The 18,325-nt window shown below is 52.8% G+C and overlaps 1 protein-coding gene across 4 annotated transcripts in view; it reads left to right on the top strand.

Annotated features, from left to right (window-relative positions):
• Positions 1–17,805, top strand: part of VWA2 (von Willebrand factor A domain containing 2) — a 38,704-nt gene extending 20,899 nt beyond the window's left edge. For 2 of the 4 annotated variants that reach the window (XM_079137914.1, XM_079137913.1), the window contains exons 6-14: positions 3,069–3,263; positions 7,140–7,273; positions 7,830–7,962; positions 9,669–9,724; positions 11,831–11,938; positions 12,828–13,400; positions 15,239–15,790; positions 16,442–16,567; positions 17,330–17,805. In XM_079137914.1, coding sequence (XP_078994040.1) covers positions 3,069–3,263; positions 7,140–7,273; positions 7,830–7,962; positions 9,669–9,724; positions 11,831–11,938; positions 12,828–13,400; positions 15,239–15,790; positions 16,442–16,567; positions 17,330–17,412 — 1,960 coding nt within the window. In that variant the 3' untranslated portion in view covers positions 17,413–17,805. Of the gene's footprint in view, positions 1–3,068; positions 3,264–7,139; positions 7,274–7,829; positions 7,963–9,668; positions 9,725–11,830; positions 11,939–12,824; positions 13,401–15,238; positions 15,791–16,441; positions 16,568–17,329 lie in introns of all 4 variants that reach the window. The other 2 variants (XM_079137911.1, XM_079137912.1) reach the window with 1 other exon arrangement.
• Positions 17,806–18,325: the final 520 nt, after the last annotated feature.

Raw genomic sequence — 18,325 nt, 5'->3', positions numbered from 1 at the left:
GCTTAAAGCTGAATTACTTTCCGTGTTGATCCTTTTTAACAATTATATAATAATCCAGAGAATTCAGCTCCCACGATGTAATTAATCGTTTCTCATTCCCCCAAAATGAGATATTTGGGCTGATTTTAGGATTTTTGTCTATTTAAAAAGGAAAAACAAAGCCGAATTCAACTTCCCCGTACTTACAGTGAGTTTTCTTCTGGAGTATTTTTCCGTCTGTTCCACGGCTGGTTCTCTTGTGTCTGAATCACTTGGGAGTGGGCAGAGCTGGTTGGAAATGTAGATTCTTGGGCCTCGTGACACACCTACCAATTTGAACTCGCTGGGACTGGGAGGTGAGAAGCTAGGGTGTTAAATCTCCGAAGGGATTTTTACGCACGCTAGAATTTGGGACTAAGCTCTGAAGATGAGCTGCTTCTGGGGGGCTGCTGATTGCCGCATGGAGCCCGAGAGCCTGGGGGGACTGGACACGGTGTTTCAACCTCAAGCAGCCCCATCCCTGTTCTGCTCTATCCAGGAGAGAAGCTGAGGATCGGGTTAAGTCACTTTTCCAAGCTGACCTGGCTAAGCGGTCACAGTACTAGTCTTTTAGCCCCTGACTCATGAGCCCTGTTCTTAATCACTTGGCTACACTGATAACAAACTTCTAGATTCCACCCCACCTTCAAAACAACAAAAGCTTATGCATGGCAAACACATAGCCCACCTGGGAGTCTTCAACTTAGAACCTACATTAGTCCCATTTGAGAGAAATGAGGAAACTCTTGGTGCGCTGGCCTCAGACCTTTCTGTCTGGAACCAGCCCCTGAACTCAAATGTGGAGATAGAAATGTTTCATGGAGGAAGGAGTGGGATTTCTTCTGGTTTCCCAGAGGTCAGCGCCATTAGGAATCTCCCCTGACCTTGGTTGGAAGCTAGCAGACAGTGTTCTCGTGAGAGAGGCCCAGTGGGTGCAGAAGAGGAGGAGGTGGGTAGACTGAAGGGTGGGCCCCATCAGGCCCATGCAGTGGGTGGCCTGGGCTCTTGTCCTTGGAACTGAACTTTTCTCTAACCACAGGCTAGTCGCCGTGAAGAGGGAGACCCAGTCCCACTCAGGAAATCTGGACTGAGAGTCGAAAACTCCCATGCCTTAGGCATGTGGTCAAGTTCATGTGTGCCTTTCCCTCTTAAAAAAAAAAAAATCTGGGTTTAACCCAAGGCTTCCCCTGCAGGTGGTGAATGAAAAGGAAAACAGTCTGACTCCGACTGCAGGGGTCAAGGGCAGGTCTGTATGAAACACAAGAACGGGATCATGGAGAACGAGTGCTTTTTCTTTTGGTCCTAAAGTTTTGAACTTGTGGGAAGAACTTTCCTGATGGGAAAGGCTGTCCCCCTTCCAAGTCAGCTGGTTTGCCAAGGCCCCATTTGGACCGTCCTTCCCCTCTGAAACCTGTTTTCTGACCGCTGCCCCCCACAATGATCCCCTCCTCGTGACTCTGGTTCAGAGTTGCATGCTTGCATTGGAATCTCCTCCCCTGGACTGGAAGTTGATTGAGGGGTGAGGTCAGGTTCTGCACTTCTTGGTTTCCATTTCACTATCTTCCCTCTAGTGGTCCACAGTAAATACTAGTGGGTTGAAAAAGTGTTCTTTAAATTCATGGTGCTGCCACTACATCTCGTAGGTTGACGTCTTAGTCCTAGGAGTTGGCCATTCTCATGGACACCTATTCACTTAAGGCAGCTCCGCAAAGAGAATGGCCCTTGACGAGCTGGCAGAGGACAGACCGAGATGAAAGTGGGGACCATTGTGGGCATGCTCTGTAAATACTTCCCCGACTCAGCTTTCCTTCTCTTTCCACATCTCTCTGCTGACTAGAGAGGACTTTGAGGACTGAGAGGAAGGTGGAACCGCAATGTGAAAGGAGTCTGGATTCCTGAGTAGCTGCTAGGAGGGGAGCCAGCCAGGAGAGAGGCCCAGGCAGAGAGGCCCGCAGCAGATTCGCACGGGCAACGGCTGCATTTAGTGTCAGGTTAAAGCAGGACAACGCACAAGCACACAATGCCTTGCCTGTTCCGTGTCAGTTATGTCTTCACATTGTGAGAGTGACCATAGGCTCCTGAGAGGGCTGAGTTAAAAGATAGGCGTCGTCTGTGCCCGTAGAGAGCCACCTGAGTGTAAAATGTGTATGCTCCTCTCTCATCTGTAGACAGCACCTGAATGGCACCCAGCAGGTGTTCTCTTAATTACTGTAGTGACACTGTTGCTCATGTTTGGACATGCTACCATCTGCTGAAAGGCTTGGCTACAGTGGGACAACTCAGGGGCCTAAAATCCACTTTAGTGAGTTACTATTTTCTACCCAGCTGTCTCTCAAAGTCAGCAGTCTTCTTTCCGAAGGGGACACCCACACCAGCCTCCTGGTTTAAGATTCAGCAGAAACCCTGCCGAGGTTCCAGGACCAGTTCACAGTCTCCCCCGATGGGACTGCGAGTGTAAGACAAACTCTGACAGCTTGGCCAAATAGAGGCACCCTGGCCTTAGTCCACTGCAGCCTGATCTGCAGGTGCTCAGAGAGCTTGACCTTCTGGCACCCAACCCTGCACCTGGGCAGGGCCCACCAAGTCCCGGATCACGGGAAGGAACTCCCCAGGGTCTTGTGCACAGTCGTGTCTATCACTTTTTGGGATTCTTACCACAGTATGCCCGAGCTAAGTTTTTGTTTTCCCAGCCCCAGAGGATGCTGAGCTGTTTCAAGAAGGGGAGAGGGAGATGGCGGGTGGGCGGCAGACCAAATAGAGATGAGGATCAGCAGCCGGAGTCCTTACTGGGGGTGGGCAGAGAACAAAACACCACTCTTACGGGGGGGGGGGGGGGCATACTGGAGTCCAAGGTGAATCCCAAGGCCCTGGAGAAAGGCAGCCTCTGCCCAGCGCTGTGCTTTTGAGAGTGGCACCGTCACTTGGAGCCTTGGCTAGAAGTCGGTGGCCGTTCCCTGAGGCCAGGAGCCCATGGCCTCCTGCTGTCCCTCCCACTTCGCCTTCCTGCCTTGCTGACTTCCCCTCTTCCTTTTTTCCTCCGGTGCCCTCAGAGGAGGACACACAGAGACAGGCCTTGCTCTGAAGTACCTTCTGGGCAGAGGGTTCCCTGGGGGCAGAAATGGCTCCGTGCCCCAGCTCCTCATTGTCGTCACGGATGGCAAGTCCCAGGGGCACGTGGCGCTGCCGGCCAAGCAACTGAAGGAAAGGGGTGTCACTCTGTTTGCCGTGGGGGTCCGGTTTCCCAGGTAAGTGCCTCAGGGATCTGGGTCCGCCCTCGGGTGGCGGGCTGGGGGACCACGACCTGGCTGAGTGCCTTCATTGTGGTGGCAAGAGAGCTGGGAATGCTCTGCTCCTCGCTGGGGTCTCTTCCTCACGTGGCTGGTTGTGGCTCCATCGCACAGGGCGTCCCGGCCTTTGGAAGCTGAGCGTGTCATTGTCTCCGGTTGTCTGAACATGTGGTTGCATGTGGCAGGAACTCGCCTGGAGCTTATTTGGGCAGCAATGGAGATCTGTGGCGTCATCTTCTCTGGGTGGGGTGTCAGTCCCTCAGGTAGGCAGGAGCTAGGAGCTTCAGTGCCATGAAGAGTCTCTCCGTCCCTTGAGGGACTCTGCTGCCCTCTCTGCCTGGCGGCCTCTCCTCTTAGTCAGGAAGCTGGCCCTGGGGCTGCGGGGAGCCCCCAGCTCACGCCTTCACAGCTGCACCCTGGAGAGACCACTCCTCCAGTTCCAGGTAATCCAGCTCTGGTCGGCCTGAGTCAGCCGACTCCTGGTACCAGGGGAGAGGAGGCGGTGGCTGGCTGTCCTCTCTACAGTCACGTTTGTTCAGATGCGGGGCCAGTCTGCCTTCCTAGAAGAGAGTACACAGGCCCTTAAGGTTCTCAACCCTGAAAATGGACATGACATCCAGTCCTTGGGCTTCTGTTCGTTGAGTATTAAGTGACATGACTCTGGGCCCTGTGTCTGCACTTAGAAATGTCTTCATTAGTTTTTGTGCATTACTGTATCAATTAATAAAGTTTTCTTCCTCATGCCAGACACTCTTCTAGGTTCTTGGGAAACAGAAACAACAATATAAAATCCTTACTTTCTTGGTGCTCTAGGAAAGAACTAGAATAACAAACAAGTGAATTAATAAGAAACATTTTTTGGTTGGAAATAAAATGCAAAGGAGAAAAATAAAATAGGGTAAAAGTTTAAAGACTGATGTGGAATGGAAAAGGTAGCCATTCTAGGCAGGGAGTTCTCTCAAGGCTTCTTGGAGGAATTGATTTTATTCTTTAATTTAATTTTATTTTTGCAGGAGATAGGGGGAGACCAGGGATTGAACCCAGGGGTACTGTACCACTGAGCAACATTCCCAGCCTGAATTATTTTAAGACAGTTTGTTGAGTCTGGCCTCAAATTTGCAATCCTCCTGCCTTACTGCCTCAGCTTCCCCAATAGCTGGAATTACCAGTGTGTGCTACTGCACCTGGTGGCAGGAGTGGATTTTTGAGCAGAAACTTGAGGAATGAAAACACCAAGGCTTTCAAAGAGCAGGCAAGGCAGGCAGCCGATGACAAGTACAAAGGCCCCGTGGTAGTAGCCTGCTTGGTGATTTACAGGAACCGCAAAACACCTGGGGAGGAGCTGGAGACCAGCAAGCCAGGGTAGAATCACAAAAAAGCAGGTGGATGAGATGAACGGAATCATGGACCTTGTTTGTGCACAATGGTGGAGACTTTGGGCTTTTTGTTTGTTTGAAATGCTGGAGCTCAAACCCAGGGCCTCGCTCATACTAGGCAAGTACAACACTGAGCCACAGCTCCAACCCGAGACTTCAGTTTGCCGTGAGTAGGATGGGAACTTTGTGGAGAGTTTTGAGCAGGGAAACTACTTTTGTAGAAGATCACACTGGCTGTCATGTACAAAATAGACGGATTGGGGAAAGCTGAACTAGGAAGGAGGCCTTTGGAGCAGCTTGCACAAGAGGTAACTGTGCTCAAATCAGGGGGAAGTTGTGGCCCTGCCGAGGGATGTCAGGCTAGAGCGGTGGAGTGGCCGGTCACTTGTGAGCACGGAGGATCTGCGCTTGAACAGAGCGAATTGTGGCACTGTTCACGCATGTGGGGAAGAGGGGGAAGGACAAGGCGCAGATTGAGTGCCATTTTAGCCAGGTTCAGTTGAGAAGCAGGCTGGCTGTCTCAGGAAAGAAGCTAAGCCGGTGACTGACTGTAAGGATCTGGAGCACAGAGGAGAGGTCAGGCTTGGAGAGTGATATTTGGGAGGGTTTTAAAGCCTACCTAAGGAACAAGTGCAGAGAGCAGAGCTGACCAAGGACCAGCACCTGCAGGCCAGAAAGGGGAAGGAGAGAGTGCAGCAGACTGAGCAGCAGCCAAGAGGGTGGGGAAAGCCAGGATCGTGCCTGTCTTGGAGGTGATGATGGATTGTCATTGTCCCTGTTGCCAGCAAGCTGGTGTTGAACACAGGCTGACTTATCCTTCATGGGCTCCTTCCATATTCTCAAGTATAAGGAATATAAATCCCATCAGAGGTGAGGAGGGCATTCTTCCTGACTCTCTGCCTAGCCCCCAGCAGTGCTGCACAGAGTGCCCTGAAGATAGCAGTTGTCCAAAGGTTTGTCACTAAGGATGCAATCTGCCACTTGGAAGGGACACATCCTTCCTGGGCTTTCTTCTCCAACCAGCAACTAGAAAAGTGCTTCTCAAAATATTTGCAGTGATGGACCTATTGTTTTGTTTTTCCTAATCTACAATACATTTTTTAAAATACCATAAAGATAGCAGAAAAAAGAAATAAAAAAGCAAAAATATATGCTCAACTGTTGATTCAGCAGATTCAAGTGACTCTGTCTAGCCACTGTACGTTGAGTTTCCAATGCTTGCTCTTCGTGTCTGTGCTTGCTGAGCTCTGCCCTGGTGTTAAACAGTTTGGGGACCTGTGCTTCCCACGGGTCACACTTCCAACCTGGAGAAATCTAGACGCCCATTGTCAGGAAAGTGGGTGGCCGACCTGCCACACAGGAATTCCCTGACCCTTCCTGCTCCTGGTGAAAGGCTGAGTCACTGTTGGCCAGTGGTTCTCAAAGTGTTCCCTGGACAGCAGGATCAACCTTCTCTGGACGCCTCCACCTATAGTTGATCAGGCCCTCTATGACTCTGATGCCAACCCAAGTTTAAAGCCCCTGCTGATTTGGTCTGATACTCTGTGAGATTTAAACGTATACTGTTTGAGTCTCTTTCCCCCTTCTAGTATAATCAAAGCCTTCCCTGACAGTTCTCCACTCTGGCTGGCATCGGAACTGCTTGGGCAGCTTCTGAGACAGCCTAGGCCAGGAGAACTGAGGGTGGGCCAGGTAGTGCAACCCCAGGACACTAGTGTGAGCTCCCCACTGAGAATCCCCTCTCTGTGTGTCAGGCCCCGAGCTGGGCACTGGGAGAAATGTCTGCTTTACATGAATTCAGACAAGAGTTGGGAGTTCCACATTAGTGACTTTGGAGATAAATGAAGTTTGGTCCTATTGCCAAAGCCAGGTCTACTTTGATGAATTTTCAATGGTATGATTCTTCTCTACGCATTGCTGACCTGTCATCTTACAAAGAAGCCTCTCAGTGTCATTTAATCCTTTCTTCAGGTCCTAATGTCCTCGTCCCATGCATCATTTTTGGCCTGGGCTCTGACGATGATGCCCTCAGACGCGAGCTGCTTCCCGGGACGGCCTCACAATGTAGGGTTCTTGTGTCCGCCATTTAGGACACGTCAGCGTTTTTCCAATCACCAGCTATCTTTGTTTGCTTTTCCCTTGTGGTCACTTGCTTTTCTCATCAGTTATGGCTTTTGCAAATCCGACAGCTGAATCTGTCAGGACTGTACCTCAAATAAGAGCTGGTGGTTCTGAGGTGAGGAGCTCCATGAATCTGTGCGCAAGGTGACCCCTGGCTGGGCTTCCTGTGGTTCACTTCTCAGGCCTCGCCTGTACCCTAGGTGGATGAGGTTGCTGTAGAGTGGTCTCTGGGTCAGTGGGGTGGTGCTGCTGTCCACAAAGAGCCCATGGCCCAGGAGGTGGTGGGCAGGAGGAGAGTGGGCGTGGGCTCACGCACAGCTGGGACTTCTCGGCGCAGGTGGGAGGAGCTGCACACTCTGGCCAGCGAGCCCACTGAGCAGCACGTGCTGTCGGCTGAGCAGACAGAGGACGCCACCAATGGCCTTCTGAGCACGCTCAGCAGCTCCGGGCTCTGTAGCACTGCTGCTCCAGGTAGGACAGTCCAGCCTGGGAGCCAGTGGCATTGCCCATGTGGAACAGGGTGTCTGGTGAGGCAGGTTCCTGAGGGCAAGAAAACAGCCAGCTGCCGCCCTGGGCTCTGTGTCCCATCCTCTGGGCTTCTCAGCTGGAGCTCTGAGCTTGGCTCTGGGGGTGGGGGAAAAGGGGCTCAGGGTTTGGGGTGCAGACCTGCTGGGGCTGTTCCCCTGCTCTGGAGAAGGAGCCACATCTGCTCCCCCTGCCGTGGTCAGCACAGAGGAGCACGGGAAGCGTGGGGCTAGGCATCCTCATCATGTCCATTCCCGAGCTAGAGTGGCACTCATTAGGTAGAAGGTACACGAGTGACATTCTGTAAAAGCCATATGGGGCAGCCTCGCAGAGGAGATGCTCAGAGCCTGCCCCTGGCCTGGTTCTCTGCCCTGAGAGAGGCCAGAAGTGCCAGGCCCCGGGGCAGGCGGGACCCTGGGAACAACCCTCTGGGGAGCAGGGGTGAGGTGGGGGCCTTACCCTGTCTTACTGGGTCTTCTTTGCCACGTGTGTGGGGACACAGACTGCAGAGTGGAGGCTCATCCCTGCGAGCGCAAGACCCTGGAGACCGTCAGAGAGCTTGCGGACAACGCTCTGTGCTGGAGAGGGTCGCGGTGGGCCGACGCTGTGCTGGCCCTGCGGTGTCCCTTCTACAGGTTCGTCCATGTGGTCTGGGGGCAGAGACAGTGCAGGACCTGGGTGGGAGTGGAGGCCCTCAATGCTGCAGGGCGAGCAGTGCTCGGAGACTGGGCACCTGGAGACACAGAGCCTATGACGGGGGACAGAGGGAGTTGGGACAGAGCGCTGGGGAACAGAGAGGGCCCAGCTCCCAGCGGCAGTCTGTCAGCCTCAGGAACACAGCCCAGCTGCCTCACGTGGCTGGGGACAAGGCTGCAATTTGAAACAGTCCTTGAGGAGGATGTGGAGGTCCTTGCCAGGAATGTGGCATTGGGTCACCTAAGGGAGGTGGGGGCAAGCCTTGTATAGATGGCTGTTGACAGGCTAAGTCCCTGTCAGCAGTTTCTGCCCCAACAAAAGCTGGGGGAGGGGTGGGGCCCACAGAACTTTCTGGGCTAGGATTTGTGTGTCAATGTGGTCACCAGGAGCAGACCTGGAGGGAAGAAGATTTCTCTCTAATGAGCTTGCAGCTGGGCAGACGCTTTAGTTCAACAACTCCCTGAATTCTTACTTGACACTTGGCTCTTACCCCATTTTACCTCAGAACAGACCCTGCCCTAGAGGTCAGCCCTGTCAGCCTCCTCCAGAAGGGCAGCCCTGGACAGGATCTTCTGGGATAAAGCCCTGTTGGAGAACTTTAGATAACTTTTTGCCAAGGCCCAAGAGCCTGCTTAGGTGAGGCTGGACCTGGTGCTGCCTCTAACAAAGAGGGGGACTCTGCTCACCAGATGAGGAATTGCTCCTGTTATAGCAGGGCCCATGACCACAGAGAATCTGGAGGGCTAGGGGTGAGTCCCAGCAGGCAAAGTATGTCGGCTTTGGAGTCTGATGGTCACAGTTTGGATCTCAGCCCTGCTGTGGCCCAGTAACCACGTGACTTTGGTCAGCCTACTTCAGCCCTCTAAATCCATTTCCCCTCCTACAAGATGGAGATCGCCATCTCAGGTAGCTGTGGATTCAGAGTAGCAATGGGGACACCTGGCCTCTGGAAGCCACTCCAGCATGGGGGCTATTGTCCAGCATGGGGGCTATTATCACAGGATGCTAGTTACTAAAGCAGACCCGAGATGTCATTGAGTCAAGTGGGTTTCAAATCCACCTGAACTCTGAGGCTTTCTGGGAACACGTGTTGTACAGACCAAATGCAAGCAGCACGTCTGGGGTGAAGGGAAGGGCTGAGGCTCTCAGGGGAGGCCTGGCAACTTGGCCACTGGGTCCCCTTCCCTCATCATCAAAGCGCCAAGGAAAGCAATTGAAAACTCCACATAGTATTACTACATAGAAGAGGAACTGAACCAGAGAAGGAAACTAACACACCTGATTCAGATTCAGCCACACAGCCTGAACCTGGTGGCTCAGTTCTCAGTATGCCCCTTACTCCCTGCATTGTGGGCCTCAGAAAGCAACTTGTCATAAAAACTGCTCCCATAGTTCAGAATTTTGCACACAGACATCTCCAACTTCAATGTGATCGCAAGTTTGCATGATCCTAATTTTTAAAAATTGTCTCTGAGTAGTTTGAAGTTCCCTCCTCCCTGTGATGGTCAAATGAGGGCAGAATCCAGAAAGAAAACAAGGAAGCCATTCTTGACTTGTGCATTAGAATCTTATGTCGGTTTTAGTGTTAAAAGTAGTCATCACGAAAACCTTTGATCTCTCTACCACCGTGTTTCTGTGGTTGCAGCTGGAAGAGAGTGCTCCTCACACACCCCGCCACCTGCTACAGGACAACCTGCCCAGGTATGGTCTGCCTCTTGGATTTATCAGCTCCTTCTGGGCCTTGGGCACAGACTGGTTTGTAAAGGGGCACAGATGGTACTGGGGCAGAGGGCGGAGTTGGAATGGGCTCTGGGGCAGAGGATAGGGTTGGGATGGGCTCTGGGCAAGAAGGATGGGGGCTTCCAGAGGCAGCAGACCATGCTTGTGTTGTGTTCTTTCTTCATCTGCTCAGTGGTGATTTTGCCCTGATAATGGAGTGACGACTTTAGAATTCAGCCCCTTATCCTTCACTCCTTGCATTGGTGAGAGGCAGAGAGAGACTCCCACTGAGCACCAGCTGTATAGACTGTTCACACCCAGTGCCAAACTTAGGGCAAGATACCCAGTTGGTTCCCTCCTCTCTAAAATGGTGTACTCTGCCCAGTGTCTGAGTCCCTCTTCCCCCTCTACATAATCCGAGGTTCCCATACCCAGGGCCTTGTGAAGATTCAATAGGTAATCCCAAGGAAATGCTTCATTCCAAGCCAACATGAGGAATTAGCAACTCCTCTGTGCACCATTGAGCATGGTTCCTGGTGCATCCTCTCTGCTCCTCCCCTGGGGGTCGGGTGCATCCTGCTGACCTGGGAGCTGACATCACCCAGGTGTGTGTTGGTGCCCATCCTTGTGTGAGCTTGCTATTCCTGATGGGGCAGGAGCCTGTCTCTGGAGGCAGAGCCAGTGGTTCACATGTAGGCAGGCAGCCTTCCAGTATTGGGTGATCCCCTGGGCCTCCCTTTCAAAGGGTCGAAGTTCCCACCTGACTGGCCTCGGAACATGGGGGGACAGAGAATGGGGCTGTTGCTCTCAGAAGTTAGAGTTGGAGGATTGACGGTTTGGGAACCAGGACGACTGGGTCTGAGCCCCCACTCCGCCCCTCGCCAGCCATCTGACCTTCCACACGTGACTGCCACTCACTGAGCTGCAGCTTCCGCATCTGTAAAATGGAAATGTTCACAGTTCCTGCCTCATGGGATTGTCACAATGAAATGAGGCCAAGACCGGCAGTTTGCGTGGTACCAGGCCCACAGCGGGTGCTCAACGGACGACCGCCGTTGCTGCAGTTCGTGAGCTCCCAGGAATGTCCCCCAGGATCCAGCTGCCAGGACAAAATGCCTGGCAAAATGCCCAGAGTGGGCCTCAGTGACTTCTGGCTTTGGAAAGTCTGCACTTTAATGCTAGCGATGTGGCCACCAAGTAAAATGTCAATATTCTGAAGTAAAAAGGACACAGATCCCCAATCCCATCACGACTCACTAGCTGCTCACCAAGCCTTCTGAATACATGAGCGTAGGAAGCTCCCACGTGTTCTCTTGGGGCTTTCTCTTCTGTAACAATTATTGGTGAGCACATTGACCAGGGGCTGGGATAATGACCCCAGTGTATGTATCATCAGTCAGACCTTCAGAGTGGGCCCGATTTTGACACAGGCGGTGCTTTCCTGTGTAAAATATCAACTCTGAGGTGTTACTCATAATTTGCACTTGGCATCCAAAAGCAAATGCTGTGTCCCTTTTTGGGGAGTGTTGGCTCAGGGCTAAGACTTTCCACAGATTCATTCACCCCGTGCACGTAGTAACACTGTGGCATAGGGCGCTGTCGTGGGCACCCTTTCTAGGTGAAGGTAGGCAAGTGTGAAGAGCTGAATCCAGGTGCCCAAGGAAGGGGCGGTGGCCACACTGATCACCAAGCTGCCTGGTTGGGGGATGTGAAGGCTCACTGTTCTTCAGTGCCAGGTTGTAGAGCCTTTCAGAACAGGCAGAACTTAAGGAGGGGCCCCTTCAGCTCCCAGCATTCCCTGAGTCTTAAGGCTCCCACGCTGTCAGCTTGATGATACTGAGTTCTTCACCCTTGGCAAGCTGGGTGCGGTGCTACTCACTATTGCTGCCCCCGGCTCCTCTAGGCCTTCTCAGCAGCTGTGGTTATTGTGTTCCTAGTCCCATGGACATGTCCCTGAGTGGGCCTGCAATTCCTACTGGGCAATGGGGAGAAGAGAGTCTGGGCCCTGCAGGACTCAGCCCCTGGCTGACCGGACCTCTTCACTCCTGTGCCAGTGTGCATGGCTCTTAACTGGTATCTCTCTGATAGGCCCTTGTGACTCCCAGCCCTGCCAGAATGGAGGCACGTGCATTCCAGAAGGACTGGGCAGATACCACTGCCTCTGCCCGCTGGCCTTCAGAGGGGAGGCCAACTGCGGTATGTATGTGTGGGACTCAGGACTGACCACTGGGGAGCAGGTAGAGCCTGGACTCCCCTCTCATCTCCCACCACCGTAGCTACTGAATAGAATCAGTCCTTGAATTGTAGAGCCACCTACTTTCCCAAAACTCCACCGATCTGACGCCTCCCATGGTGTCTGAATAAATAATAAGTACTTCACAAATAAATCCTTCTGGTGGCGGAGCTCTGGCTGATGTTTGAGCATCACTGAGCCAGCCCAACTCTGGTCTGGTTCTGGGCAGAATCTTTTCTTCTTTTTCTACAAAAGAGAAACAAAGAACCCTCAACTCCTCCCCCACATTTTTTAAAAAAATATTTTTTAGTTGTAGGTGGACACAATACCTTTATTTCTATGCGGTGCTGAGGATCGAACCCAGTGCCTCACACGTGCTAGGCAAGCACTCTACCACTGAGCCCCACCCCCAGCTCCCCTTTTGGTTTTGAAGATGTAAAATAAAGACTCCAGAAGCTTTAGTTCACAGGGTGGTTGAGAATTTTAAACAAGATGACATAACCTGCTTGACATAGTAAGGCTAGTTAAATAGTGGTTTAAATTTTAACAGTGTGGTGTTGGGTTCACTGGAGACCCACAGGGAAAAAATAAACACTGACCCTGTACCTCACAACTCACTCCCAGGTTATAGACCTAAACGTAAGCACAAAACAGAAGCTTCTAAAAGAAAACACAGGAGCAGATCTTCATGATCTCGAGGCAAAGATTTTCCACAGCTGTGTCTATCCCCATGGCAGGCACTGGTCACCTAGTGTCTCTGGCTCCCAGCAGTGTGTGGGTGTCTTGGGTGGGGCTGATCTGCACCCTACACTGACCACAATGTGGCAGTGGGTGTTGCTGTGATTCCAGCAGCCCCGAAGCTGAGCCTGGAGTGCAGAATCGACCTCCTCTTCCTGCTGGACAGCTCTGCAGGCACCACCCTGGAGGGCTTCCTGCGGGCAAAGACCTTCGTGAAGCGGTTCCTGCAGGCGGTGCTGAGCGAGGACTCCCGGGCCCGCGTGGGCGTGGCTGGGTACAGCCGGGAGCTGGTGGTGGTAGTGCCCGTGGGAGAGTACCAGGACGTGCCAGACCTGGTCAGGAGCCTGGACAGCCTTGTGTTCAGCGGTGGCCCCACCTTGACGGGCAGTGCCTTGCAGCAGGCGGCAGAGCGTGGCTTTGGGAGCGCCACCAGGACAGGCCAGGACCGGCCGCGCAGAGTGGTGGTCCTGCTCACCGAGTCCCACTCCCAGGACGAGGTGGCTGGCCCAGCGCGTCGTGCAAGGGCTCGAGAGCTGCTCCTGCTGGGTGTGGGCAGCGAGGCCGTGCGGGCGGAGCTGGAGGAGGTCACTGGCAGCCCCAAGCTCGTGCTAGTCTATGCAGAAGCCCAGGACCTGTTCAACCAGATCCCGGAGCTGCAGGGGAAGCTGTGCAGCCGGCCCCTGCCAGGTAAGGCCGGTGCCTGACTCAGGCCCGCGGGTCAGTGGGCAGGTCCTTCCTTCTGTCGGGCACCGCTTTCCCATTACCCTCTCCCCGTGCTGGGCCAGAACCACATCTCTGATCTTTTATGTACCAGCCACATGACCAGTAGCTTCTCAGTTTGTCAAAAAATGGGACTGATGATAGCACTCTTCGAGGGATTTTTGTGAGGATTAGCTGAGCAGTGTGCGTGCTAAGCATGCGGCAAGCTTTCAGTGTTGCTTATTCTTCTTAATTATTGTTACCAAGGGGCTGAGTCCACCAAGCCCACTGAAGAGCGGCACCCCCAGAAGTGCATCCCAGGCTGCCTGCACGGTGCACACACGTGCAAACCCAGCTGAAACCAACGTTCTACCAAACAGGACTCATTCCTGTTCCCTGGGACGCGTGCTTACATTTTTGTTTTGTTTTGTTTCATATCCCATGAAGTCAATTTCAAGGCCTGCTCTCGGAGGGCACCCTGGGGATGGGTACCGCGGGAGGGGGTGTTGCCACCCAGTGGCAGGGCCGGGCTGCTGGGGAATGTGGGAGCTGCAACACACCCTTGACCCGGCGCCTGCCGCTTCCCTGGGAGGTGGGCGGTGGGAAGCTGCACCCGGGACTTGGATTCTCAGCTCTCCCCAGGGGCAGGGACCCTCCTTCCTGTAGGAGAGGACAAGGACCGGCCTGCCCCCGCTACCTCCCCTCTCTTCCATGGCAGCCAGCTTTGTATTTTTTCTTTTAGGAATGGTTGTAGATTTACAGGAAAAAAAAAAAAAAAAAAAATAGGACGGTAGTGGAGAGTTCCCACATACCCCACAACCTGTTTCCCCTTTTGTTAATTCCTTCATTAGTAAGGAACATTATCATCATTAATGAATCAATGTCAACACGTATCATTTATTACAGTCCATACTTTAGTCAGACTTCCTTATTTTTTTACCTAATGTTCATCTATTCCAGAATACCAGCCAGGGCCCCATAGGACATCTGGTAGGTCTCTTTACACTCTTTGTGGTTGTGACAGTTTCTCAATTATAAACCCAAATCCCTTCTGCTGGTGCTGAGAGCTCGCGGGTCTGCTCCCTGCAGGATGGGAGAGGCCTTCTCCCTGCTCAGAGGCACCCTGTCCCACCGCTTCGCCCTGACTTACCCTTCAGTTCTAGCTTAAGTGTCACCTCCCCAGAGAAGCCTGACCGCCTCCCAGCCTCATCATGTTGCCCACACTTCCGGCGCTTGTCCTCACTGCTCACTCCATTTGTAATTCTAAGTTCACTTCCTGTCCACGCCCCATAGACAGCCCCCAAGAGCAGACCTCGGTCCATTGTGCTCTGGGTACAGTGCATGGAGTGGTGGGAGGTGCAGACGCTGTCACAGAGTCCCCAGAGTTCAATGACTAACACGTGATAGAAGCATTTCCCTCTCACATACCACTCAGAGCTGAGTGGGCTGGCCACCTGGTGGCTTCCATCTTGAGGTCTAAGGTCACCATTTCTCAGTCAGCAAGAAGGGGGAGAAGGGAAGTGGAAGACCAGCAGCTCTCACTTGCATAAATCTTAGTTTGCAAATTTAAACTTGGAAATTGCATGATTATTTCAGATCACATCAGGTGGAGCTCAGAACCATGGCCACACTTGGCTACCAGGGAGTCGGGAACATGGTCTAGTTGGGCATTCACATGCCTGCCCGTGTGCTGGGGACAGGTGTCCTATGGCCATGAGGAGGAGGGTGGGTACTGCATGGACAGACAACAGACCGGTCACCTGGACTCTGCAGCCTAATTGTGCTGCCCAGGCCTAGACAAGGGGCCCCTTTGCTTGTCCCTGCAGGCTGCCAGGCTCAGTCCCTGGACCTGGTCTTCCTGTTGGATGCCTCTGCCTCAGTGGGACCCGAGAACTTCACTCAGATGCAGAGCTTTGTGAGGAGCTGTGCCCTCCAGTTTGATGTGAACCCTGATGTGACACAGGTTGGCCTGGTGGTGTACGGTAGCCAGGTGCAGACAGCCTTCGGGCTAGATGCCCACCTTACCCGTGCTGCTGTGCTGCGGGCCGTGAGCCAGGCACCCTACCTGGGGGGAGTGGGCTCAGCTGGCACAGCCTTGCTGCACATCCATGACAAGGTGATGACTGTCCAGAGGGGCGCACGGCCTGGTGTCCCCAAGGCCGTAGTGATGCTCACAGGTGGGAGAGGGGCAGAAGATGCAGCTGTCCCTGCCCAGAAGCTGAGAAACAACGGCATCTCTGTCTTGGTGGTGGGCGTGGGGCCTGTCCTGAGGGAGGCACTGAGGAGGCTGGCTGGTCCTCGGGACTCCCTGATCCACGCAGCAGCTTACAGTGACCTGCAGTACCACCGGGACATGCTTATCCAGTGGATATGTGGAGGTGAGTGGGAGAATCCACACCCTGCAGGGCTGCACCCAGGATGGGCCCTCCACCTGGGCCTGCACCTGCATCAGTACAAGGAAAGCAGCTCCTCCGAGCTCCTGAGCGCTCACTTGCTGTGTGCCCCGCTATGTGGGAAATCCCACTCACGTAAAACCCCCCGCGACATTGAGGTGGCAGAGTATTTAACCCAGGCACCTCCTTTTCAAACTTGAGATTAATGCATTCCGTTTAAACAGATGACACCTCAAGGAAACTCTCAGCCCTGTAAGGACCCTATGTTGACACTGACCTAGGTAGTAAATGACAGGCTAGGTGCCAAGGAGGCCAGGCCAGCCTGACTCCAAGCCTTCATTTTGTCAGTGATTTTTAAAAAGTATGTGGCAATGATAATACTAGTGAAAGTGCCATGTACATAGCACCTCTGAGAGAGTCTATATCACCTGTAGGAAGGCTGGGTGCACATTGGGTCCTATTCGGGTGGCAAGGTAGGATAGAGCACCAGCCCTGTGCCAAGCTGTTGCTTTAGGACCGGCTGAGACACTAAGGTGTGAGACCCTACTGCAGTGGCCTTGTGCTTGAACCGGACTTAGGAGTAGGGATCTTTGCTTCTGATCCAGACTGACTTGGTGGGTATGTTCTCTCCTGCAGAAGCCAAGCGGCCGGTTAACCTCTGCAAACCCAGCCCATGCATGAACGAGGGCACCTGTGTCCTGCGGAATGGGAGCTACCACTGCGCGTGCCGGGGTGGCTGGGAGGGCCCGCACTGTGAGAACCGTGAGTGGGCTCTGCTCCGCGTGCTGACCTGGGGGTGGTATTCTGAATCCTGCCAAGTCCCACAAACGCAGCTGAAGACAGGTTCTATGGTTCGGTCATTTATTGATTCACCCACGAGACATTAGGAGGAGCTGGCATTCCAGGCATTGTTCTGGGTGTCAGGAATTTGGCAGTATATAGAATAAAACTCTGCCCTGGTCGAGCTTCCATTCTAGTGTGGAGACAGATAATAAACCAGTACCTACAACATGGATGCTAGATAGAGCTAAGCACACTGGGAAAAAATACAGGACAACTAGAAGGGAGACCTCTGGTAGCATGGTAATGGGCATGAGGAGAGGGGGCAGGCAGGTGGGTATGTGCTGGCACCTACTGGGAGCTCTTTTCTGAGCGTCCGTTTGCTCAGTGATGTGGGAAGAACTGCCATCCACTGAGAGTGAGGACAGAAAGGTAGGCTTGTGGAGAAGGGAGCAGATTGTAGATGTACAGGAGGATGTCAGGCTGCGTTCCAGGCCCACCTGGGGCTCCTGTTCCTGAGCTTAGTTCAGCCCAGAAACTAGCAGGCAACTCAAGTTGGAGCCGGGGGTATTCAGTCACAGGCACGGGTTGGCTTCCAGTGGCTGTGTTGTAGGTATGCAGGGCAGTCTGGAATCTGGAATCTTCTACTTGGACAATTGGGTTGTGGAGTAAAAGAAAGGGCTGCTGACTGGTTGAGGAGAGGACTCAGAAACTCATGTCCTCAGAGATCTCTTCCTTCCCCAGGGGTCTTGAGAGGAGATGCCCCCAAGGCACACAGCTCCCACCAAGAACCTGCAGGAGGACAGCAGCCGCATCCCACCCAGTGACTACAGAGGCCTGGGAGCTGAGTGCTGCCCTTTGGAGTGTGTCTTTGGGTCCTTTGAGTGTCTGCCTCCAGCTCTGTGCAGTGCCCACGAGCCTCTGCCAGGGTGAAGGGTGCCCTGGCCGCAGATGCCGCTGTTTGGGGCAGTAGTCTAGCTGATGTCAAACCCTAGGTATGTCAGTAAACATGTACTTTTGTACCTGGTTGCACTTTGTTGAGGTACATCATCTGCCACTTTTACCCTGAGGAGAAACCAGAGATCCTGGAGACTGGGAAATCTGAGGGCTGTCTGAGGTTCATTTTGCCCCCCACAAATGCTAGACAGGATGTGGTGAGGGGGTGATGCCTGACAGAAGGTATTTACTAGCATATCATTTGGACCATGAAGCAATGGCATTTCCAAATGGGAGAAGTGTAGACTTTTTCACTTCCTGAAAGATCTCTTCTGTGCATTTGCTTTTAGTTTGGGGACTTATAGGGTGTTTGTGACTTCTGTGTCAGGGAGAGACCTGGAAAAGTCCCAGACTGGAATTTGACTAATTAAGGAACTTGGTTGGCTACAGGGGAGGGATCAACTGTGCAAATGGCCCAGGTCTGAAGGGGCCATCTGTGGTCTGGGTCTGGGTGATAGCTCCTTGGTGGGGGCTTCCTTTTAAAAGATTTTACTTAGGAAAGGTTAATTATGGGGTGTTTATTGAAAACTTCCTTTTCCCTTTTAGTGGGGCAAAGAAGAGTAGAATTCTTAAAATCAACAAATAAAAGTTAAAGAAACTTACAGGGAGTTTTGCTTTTTTAAACCTAGTTTTTAAAGGAATATTTCAAGAGGCGGTGTTGGTTATTTAATTAACAGGAATATTGGCAATTTTTTTTTTTTTCTGGAAAACTAAGTACTTAACCCCTACAGTACTTCGGAATCA

Source organism: Sciurus vulgaris (assembly GCF_902686455.1).
Source record: "Sciurus vulgaris genome assembly, chromosome: 4".
NCBI classification, from domain to species: Eukaryota; Metazoa; Chordata; class Mammalia; order Rodentia; family Sciuridae; genus Sciurus; species Sciurus vulgaris.
The sequence above is the reverse complement of the archived record's forward strand: the minus strand, read 5'-3'. Positions and strand labels throughout refer to the sequence as shown.